Source organism: Marmota monax, unplaced genomic scaffold (genome assembly GCF_021218885.2).
Source record: "Marmota monax isolate L192 unplaced genomic scaffold, Marmota_monax_Labrador192_F-V1.1 WCK01_AAM20220418_F8-fsc00092, whole genome shotgun sequence".
NCBI lineage: Eukaryota > Metazoa > Chordata > Mammalia > Rodentia > Sciuridae > Marmota > Marmota monax.
Window position 1 is genome coordinate 1,296,267 of NW_026692583.1, and position 9,371 is coordinate 1,305,637.

The window sequence follows — 9,371 nt, forward strand, 5'->3', positions numbered from 1 at the left end:
TTTGCATTTCTCTAATTACTAGAGATTACATTTTTTTCATATACTTGTTGATTATATATCTTCTGAGAAGTGTCTGTTCAGCTTTTATTTAAATTTTTCTTTTAGTTGTAGTTGGACACAATACCTTTATTTTATTTATTTGTTTTTATGTGGTACTGAGGATCGAACCCAGGGCCTTGCATATGCTAGGCAAGCGCTATACTGCTGAGGGTGAGCCCCAACCCCAACCCCTTATTTTAATTTTTATATTTTTTGTACTGGGGATTGAACCCAGGGATGCTTAACCCCACTGACCACATCCCCAGTCCTATTTTTATATTTTTTTAGAGGTAGGGTCTTGTCACGTTGCTTAGGGCCTCACTTAATTGCTAGGGCTGGCTTTGAAGTCAAGATCCTCCTGCCTCAGCCTCCTGAGCCGTTGGAATTACAGGTGTACACTACTATGCTGGCTCCTAGCTCTTGGGATCTCACTAAATTGCTGAGGCTAGACTCAAATTTGCCATCCTCCTGACTCAGCCTCCTGAGTCTCTGGGATTACAGGCATGTACCATCATGCCTGACTTTCTTTTTTTTCCCCCACTAAACATTTTTTTAAATTATTTTCACTGACCACCCATATGTATGTTCTTTTTAAAATTTTTTTTTTAGATGTTGATGGACCTTTATTTTATTCATTTATTTATATGTGGTGCTGAGAATTGAACCCAGTGCCTCATACATGCTAGGCAAGCGCTCTACCACTGAGCCCCAGCCCCAGCCCCAGCCCCAGCCCATGTTCTTAATTTTAATAATAGAGTTTGTTAACACATCCAAAAATTCTATCATTTCAACAGGTGATTCCTATAAGACATCATTAATAAGATATTTTCCATTCTGTGTGTTATCTGCTGTTTATTTAATGTACAGCACATTTCAGTTAAGACTCGCTGCATTCTGAGGGCTCGGGGGCCACATGTTGCTGGGGCGGCCGTATTGAACAGCTCAGCCCTGGCAGGTGCATGCTGAGAATCTTCAGCTCTTGAGAACTGAGTCCAGATGATTTTCTTCTTTCTTTCTTTTTTTTTTTAATAATAGGTAAAATATTCATAACATAAGATATACCATTCTGACCATTAAGTGCACCACTCCAGGAGTTTACCGCATTAGCACATCTATTAATTACCATTATTACCTCCACGACCTTTTCATCATCCCCAGGTGCAACCCTGTGCATTAAACAATAACTCCCTGTTTTCCTTTCTACCAACTTTTGGTAATTTCTATCCTACTTTCTGTCTTCACACATCTTCCTGTAGGTGAAACCCTACATTTGTACCTTGCGTCCAGTTGATTTCAGTTAGCCTAGTGTCCTCAGGTCCATCCGTGGTATAGCATGTGTCAGAACCTCACTCCTTCCTCAGGCTGAATCATATTTCATTGTATGGATGGACGTATTTTGTTTATTCATTCATCTGTTGATGAGTAAGCACCGTTTCTAAGATCCTTCCAGACAGCAGTGTGAGGTTCCACCAGTTGCTTCTCACCCCAGCCTAATCCTTCGCACAGTGAGGGGCCCCCAGGTTGCCAGCAAAACCACCCCCATTCCTATGAAATTCAGATTTTCCAGGGAGATGCCTCCATGAGTGAAGCTGTTGGGCTATGAGCTACGCTGGTCAGGGGCCTGCCAAGAATCAGATGTCACACTCAAATAGGCATCACTGAACAAGTGGTGGCCCCACCTGTAATCCCAGTGACTCTAGAGGCTGAGGCCAGAAGATTGCCAAGTTTGAGGCCAGCCTGGGCAACTTAGTGACACCCTGTCTCAAAAGGAAATTTTTAAAAAGGGCTCAGTGGTACAGTGTCCTGAGTTATGTCCCCAGCATACGTACACACACACACACACACACACACAGGTGGGGAGGTAAAGAGATTCAGCGAAGGGACATTTTGCAGATGTGAGGTAAGCGCAAGGGAACCTTGGGGCGTGGAGAAGCACTGCAGGACTGTTGCCCAGGGGGACTGTGTGACTGCTCAGTCTGAGGGCAGAGGCCGAACAGCTGGAGGATGAGAGGAAATCAAGCAGAGGAACTGCGATGATGGGGCCTGGTGGGAAACTGAAAACAGATCCCGTGCCTCTCTTCTCCCCTGCCTTTCCTTCCAACTTCTCCAGGTCACTGAGCCCAGCAGAAGCTGGAGGAGGGGAGCCCAGGGCAGCGAGGGAGGGGATGGACCTAGCTGGGGGCACGTTCTTAAGTGGATGAGCAGCACCAAGCGGTCTGGAATGGCCTCTCGAGGCTGCTTTCTCCAAAAGACCACCTGAAACCAAATTTATTCATTTATTTTTGGTACTGGGATGAACCCAGGGGCACTTGACCCCTGAGACACATCCCCTGTCCTTCTGTGTGTTTTATTTAGAGATGGGGTCTCACTGAGTTACTTAGGACCTTGCTAAATTGCTGAGGCTGGCTTTGAACTCGCAATCCTCCTGCCTCAGCCTCCAGAGCTTCTGGGGTTACATGCGTGGCCACTTCAGCCGGCTCGTTCATTTGTTCAGTGCATATTTAAGCTGGGCATGTGTTGTGCTCCTATAGTCCCTGGTCCTTGGAGGCTGAGGTGGGAGGATGACTGGAGCCTGGCAACACAGAGACCCTGTTTGTGGGGGGGAAGAAGAGAGAAAGAAAGAGAAGAAATGACATGGAAGATGGCGGGTGGAGCTCGGTGGTGGAAGCATGTTGAGCATGCTCTAGGGCCTGGGCTCAACCCGGCACTGCAAGAAAAAGAAAGACAAAAGTCAAGGTTACCGTTGTTCTGGATGCTAGAGACACAGAGATGGAGTCTCTGCCCCAGTGGAGCTGGCACCCTGGTGGGGACAGGAGGAGAGAGAACTGGCACAGAAATAAACTGCAGGGAATTTCGGAGAGCTACAGTGCTATGAAGACCATCAGACACAGTGCCATAGTGCCAAGCAAGTGACCTGGGGAGTCCTGAGAGGCATCTGTGAGGAGGTGACATTCAAGCCAAGCCCCAAAAGTCAATAAAAATTGAAGGCAGATGGGACAGTGGGAATAAAGGGCCTCAAGGTTGCAGATAGCTTAGGGGACAGAAGGACAGGGAGGCTGCACAGTGAAGACAATGGAGGTGGAGAGCCAGGGGTCCTGCTGGGAACAGCTGGGAGTGAGGTCAGCACGTGTGCAGTAAACACATCCTCTGGCTTCCCTGGTGAGGTTGGGGGCCTCTTCCAGGCAAGGCAGTGAGGAGCGGCCCGCTCCAGGCAGGGGTCTGTGGTGTTCGGCTCAGGCTCTCAGGGTATCCAGAAGGCATCCACTTCTGGGGGAGTTCTCTGGTCGCTTATTGAACTTCTAGCCTGATGTGACAGAAATGAAACATCTGTCCTTTGCACAAGCACAAGGCCATAAGTCGTGGTCGGATGAGCTTATTGAGCCGTGGAAAGAATGAATGAATCAAGGAGTGACGCTCTGGAGAAGGGGTCAGGCCCAGGAGGAGGACTTCTGACTTGATCCCGAGGACATGGGAGCCCCGGGGGGGGGGGGGGGGGGGGCTAAGCTGAGGAATGGCTTGGTCAGCTGCGCACGGTGGAGGACAGGTCCTCTTGGCTGCTGCTTTCACACGTAGGTGTCTGGCATCCCTGGGAGGTTGCATGCACGCTGTGGTGGCCTGGATGGGGGTGGTGTTACCACTGTTGACTGGTGACGAGTTCTTGCTTCCCCAATGTTGAAGAATAACACCAAAGAAGCACGCCGAGGCAAGGTCAGAGTAGAAATTAGAAGTTTATTAAAGGACAGCAGAAAAGACTTCTCCTGGAGGAAGAAGAGGACCCAAGAGGTAGAATCCGTGGAAGTGAGGTTGTTTCCCCTTTTTATAGTTTTGGTGATGGAATGTAGGTTGGAAGGCCCGAGGGGTGGGACACAGGTGGGCCAAAGAAGTAATCTGGTCAGGAAGGACTTCTGAGTCAGCACCTTTTTGCTGGGGGCTGTTCATTAACATTTCTTTGAGGTGGACTTTGGCCTAGGGCCTTTTTGGGACTTCATTAACATTCCATGAGTTGTCCTGTGTTTCCCTGAGTCATTCTCAGCATGGTCTCCATTTTAGATTTCACTCAATATTAGACCCGATTTACCTAACTACACTGACTACCTAACTTTAAATCTGGCTTCAGTGGCAGAGGAGAAGTGGCAATACCAGGAATGTGTTCGGGATGCAATGACTAACCTGCGGCAGATGGCTGGCCAAGGACGCCTGCCAGGCCTCTGGCATGAATGACTTGGAGGTGGGGGTGTCGTTTCCTGAGACAGGAGGAGTGACAGGGTGGGGAGCATGTTACTGGTTCAGGGGAGGATGGGCCTGGCACAGCTGTGACACCAGCATCCACATGGGGGGACAGGCTGCTGGGCGGATCAGGGGCTGGCCCTTAGGACACGACTAGGCCCAGCACCGAATGTTGGCCCCGCATGTCCTGGCCTCTCTCTCCAGGTTGTACTTTGTGACCAGCCCAACATTGTTCTAAGCTCTTTGTGAGGGAGAGGTCACCTAAGTTTGGTGTTCCTGGCTCTGGGGAGACCTTTATAGGTTTTGTCTGTTCTACCTGGGACTCCATGTGTTATTCATTGCACAGGTCTGTTTTATAATTGTAGGTTAACATTGAAAAGTGATATTTTTGGGTTGGGGATGTGGCTCAAGCGGTAGCGCCCTCACCTGGCATTCTCGAGGCGCTGGGTTCGATCCTCAGCACCACATACAAATAAAGATGTTGTGTCCGCCGAAAACTAAATAATAAATATTTTAAAAAAAATTTCTCTCTCTCTTAAAAAAAGAAAAGTTATCTTTACCTTTATTACAAAACTTAAAAAAAAAATGGTGCATGCCTATAATCCCAGTGGCTTGAGAGGCTGAGGCAGAAGGATCACAAGTTCAAAGCCAGCCTCAACAATTTAGCGAGGCACTAAGCAACTCAGTGAGACCCTGTCTCTAAATAAAATACAAAATAGGGCTGGGGATGTAGCTCAGAGGGAAGTGCCCCTGAGTTCAATCCCCAGTACCCCCCCCCCCCAAAAAAAAAAAGAAAGTAAATAAAATATTAAAAAGAACTAAGGATGTGGCTCAGGTGTTAACTGCTCCTGGGTTCAATCCCCAGTACCAAAAAAAAAAAAAAAAAAGTTCCATACGCCATCTGTCAGGGTGGCACAGTGACAATGTGAATCTGGACCCAACTCCTGGTTGCACAGCCCACTGTGTGAAATGGGGCCTGTTCCTTAGCCTCATGGGACCTCAGTTTGCTTTCTATGAAACAGATATTAATTGTGTGACAGCAGAATTGCTGAGAGTGTGACTCGGGCTGATGGACAGAACACTCCGAATAGAGTTTGACCCATAAGAAGCCTGAGTAAATGTTTGAGTCATGGCCCACAAGAGTGGCTTGCTCTCTGCTCACTCTGCCCCTCTCTCCACCCAGGTTCTCCTTCCGGTCTGGGAAGCAGACCTAGATCAAAGCCGTGACCTCTGACCTCAGACTTGACCACAGCAAGATGCCCTCCAGACCATCTCCCTCCGCGTCCAAACTGTTTTTGCTCTTTTGCTTCCGAGGAAGGAGCGGAGGTTGTCACAGGCTCACCTTCTCACGGCCACAGAACTGGACACCCTGGAACTTCTGGCCAGGGCGGGCGACGGGGCCCCAAGAAATCCAGAAAGCAGAAGGAGTGTGAGATAGAGCGACCTCCTGCCTCTAGGGCCCGGAGAGGCCTCCAGTGTGTGGACACCTCCGGTCCCACCAATGCCCCAGGCCTTTGAAGGTGGCAAGGTGGGGGAGAAAGGAGGAGTACGTGGTACTGACTTCCCAGTGCCCTCTTCACTGGTACTTGGCGAATATTCGATTTAGCTCCTGTGACTTCCTTTACATGATTTTGTATTAAAGTTAAATGACTTTTGTACTTCTTTCTTTTTCTTCTTTTTTCTTCCCTTCAGTATTGGGGATTGAACCCAGGGGTGCTTAGCCACTGAGCCACAGTCCCCAGCCTGTATATTTTTTATTTTGAGATGGGGTCTTACTAAATTGCTCAGGGCCTCGCTAAGTTGCTGAAGCTAGCCTCAAAATTGTGATCCTCCTGCCTCAGTCTCCTGATCTGCTGGGAGACGTTTATATTTTCTATAGCTATTTTACAGTGAATTAAGGTAGAATTAAGGTGGTGTATATGGCGTGTGTGTGTGTGTGTGTGTGTATATATATATACACACATTTTTTTTTTGAGGGGGGTACTGGGGATTGAACCCAGCAGCCCTCTACCAATAAGCAACATCCTCAGCCCCCATCCCTTTTTGAGAAGGGTCTCACTAAATTGCCCAGGCATCCTCCTGCTTCAACTTCCCACGTTGCTGGGATTTCAGGTGAGTGCCACCATACCTGGCTGCAATTATAATTTTAAGAGGCTATTAATTTTAAGGCTCATCTTGATTTCTTAAGATGTTAAAATGTGAAAAACAAATGGACATTTAGGAATCTATGAAATGCACCACAGAGAGTGCAGGTGGCCATACTTTACAAATAAATGAATGAGCCTGCTGAACATGTCCCAGGGGTCTGTCTTCTTGGTAGGTGACACTAACTTACCATGGATTACCTGATTTGTTCTTCATAACAATTCAGGAAACTGTGTGTGGTGAATCACACTTGTAATCCCAGTGACTCAGGAGGCTGAGGCCCAGCCTGGGCATCTTTGCAAGACCCTGTTTCAAAAAACAAAAAAAAAGGTGGGCCAGGGATATAGCTCAGTTGGTAGAGTGACTGCCTTGCATGCGTGAGGCCCTGGGTTCAATCCCCAGCACCACCATAAATAAATAAATAAAAGCCTGGAGGGTGGGGTTGTAGCTCAGTGGTAGATTGCTTGCCTAGATGTGTGAGGCACTGGGTTCAACTCTCAGCACCTCATAAATAAAGGTTCATCAACAACTAATAAAATATTTTAAAAATAAAAGCAATAAAAGGCTGGGCTGTGGCTCAGCAATCATGTGCCCCTGGGATCAATCACCAATACAGGTGGTGGGGAGGTGGGCAGGGGGCAGGAAGGACTTGAGGCAGCTCATGTTCATGCGTACCTTTCACAAGGTCACACAGGGAAGTGGCTGCCTGGGGTACAAAGGCAGACCTAATCCTGTGCCCTGGTTCTTGGTGACCAAAGTTTCCCACATGCCTTGCTCAGTTCCCTCTTAGATATCTCACCCATGTTGTGTCCTCATAAGCCCATGAGGTGGGTGTGTTGCTGTTGATCAGCCATTTCTGTAACACCTGCATCTTGAGATATGGGGTCCCCTTGTCTAAATGCTCTCCTGCTTTCTCCCTCATGGGGACAGATGGCAAGAGCCCCCTCCAAAAGCAATGTCATGTTGAGATGACCCTGGGGACTCTGGCTCCCTGGGAGAGACTCATGGAAGTCACAAGAAATGCTTGGAGCACAGCCCCTGGTCATTGGCTGGGGCATGGGCATCTTGGAAGATGGGTCCTGGGAGCTTTTCTCCCAGAGGCGGGTTCTGAGTAACCACAGATGAGAGCTGCCACATCCCTGGGCTCTAAAGCTCCCACGACACTGGCTTCCAACCAGCATGGTCCCAGGGAGGGGCAGGCTTAGAAGCTGGTATTTGAGCCCTGACTCAGAAGGCACCAGAAATGGTTGCAGCAATAATTATCTTTTAAAAATGAAGATCAGCCAAGCTCAATGGTGTTCACTCGTGATCCCAACAACTCAGGAGGCTAAGGCAGGAGTATCACAAGGTTGAGGCCCACCTGGACCTACCTGAGCAAGACCCTGCCTCAAAATGAAATTTTAGACCAGGCACTGTGGCGCACATCTGTAATCCCAGTGACTCAGGAGGCTTGAGGCAAGAGAATCATGAGTTCAAAGCCAGCCTCAGCAATTTAGTGAAGCCCTAAGCAACTCCCTGAGACCTTGTCTTTAAATAAAATACAAAAATGGTTTGGGGATGTGGCTCAATGGTTGAGTGCCCCTGAGTTCAATCCCAGTACCAAGAAATAAAATAATAAAATAAAAATTAAAAAGGGGCTGGGGCTGTTGCTCAGTGGAGGAGCACTTGCCTAGCATGCAGAAGGTCCTAGGTTAAATCTCCAGTACTGCAAAAAAATAAAATACAATCAATATAGTGACTAAAGATCAGAACTTGGAGGCACTAATTAGCCATCAGTCCTGAGCACTTGTAAAATACTTTTTGTGTGTGTATGGTGCTGGGGATTGAACCCAGGGCCTTGTGCATGCAAGGCAAGCACTCTACCAACTGAGGTATGTCCCCAGCCCAAAACACCAATTTTGAATCCTGTTAATAGCTAACAGTGATACTGAGAATTATCCATGTGCAAAGCACTAGTCCAAGTGCTTTTTACATATTAACTCACCAAATCCTCACGTTTGCCCATGTCAGTCCATCTCTCCATGCCATGCAGGAGGAAACTTTACTTACTTAGGAGCTCCAGTTCCTACCCCACCACCAGGCCACAGTCCCCTCCAATATAAATAGTAACACCTGTGACTTAGTCCTCAGGGCACCCCTATAAGGCAGGTGAGCCTGATGGACGGGTTTAAGAGGGGAAGTATCTGTGTCCAAGGTCGTAGGGCTGACAACACTTAAGCTGATGATACACCTCTCAAATCCTCAGTCACAATCTACCCAAGTGCTCAAGTACTGGGATTGAGGGAATGAACGGAAGGAGGGCAGTGGGATGCATAGTGGGGATTGAGAGCCTGGTAGGAGGGTCTCCAGCACGACAGACCTGGGTGGATGGTACTGAGCCACCTGAGAATTGGGTCTAACCAATTATAGCATCTAAAATTTATGGTGCTTACTACATGCCAGACCTTGTCCTAGGGCCTAAAATTTCTCATCTTCACAAGTGCCCTATGACTCCTGACCCCTTACTCAAGTGAGGAAACTGAAGAGTTTGGATTGCTCAAAATTGTATCAGCAAGACTGTCTGGATTCCTAGGTCATTCCCCAAAGCTGGTTCTCAAACCCTACGTATTTCTACTTCTACCTTATAAAAAGAGAAAGACACATAGTTGGCCTTGCCTGGCAATAAATATTTTAATTTTTGTTTCATTTTTATGATGACAAATAATTTTCAAGTTTATTTCCTTTTTTTTGTTTGTTTGCTTAAATACAAAGCTAAACCACAAACAGGTACAACCAAGACATTTTATCTCACATTTAAAAGACTCCTGCCGGATCCTCCTCCAATTTGCTGACCACTGACCAGGCTAGTGGGGGTGGGGGGAAGACTTTCTTAGGTAGCACCGTCATGAGGCCCAGGATGGGGTAAGGATGAGGACAGGTTCTCACACCTGTCTCCATTCACATTTACCTGGGACCAGGGT

At 47.7% G+C, this 9,371-nt stretch overlaps 1 protein-coding gene across 3 annotated transcripts in view; it reads left to right on the forward strand.

Moving 5' to 3' along the window:
• The window catches only part of Rilpl2 (Rab interacting lysosomal protein like 2), a 35,305-nt gene that overhangs the window by 18,863 nt on the left and 7,071 nt on the right, over positions 1-9,371 (forward strand). For 2 of the 3 annotated variants that reach the window (XM_058579797.1, XM_046446038.2), the window contains one exon: positions 5,450-5,924. The exons of the other annotated variant lie outside the window; for it this stretch is intronic. In XM_058579797.1, the coding sequence (XP_058435780.1) occupies positions 5,450-5,480 (31 nt within the window). In that variant the 3' untranslated portion in view covers positions 5,481-5,924. Of the gene's footprint in view, positions 1-5,449; positions 5,925-9,371 lie in introns of those variants that run through there. 3 annotated transcript variants of the gene reach the window in all.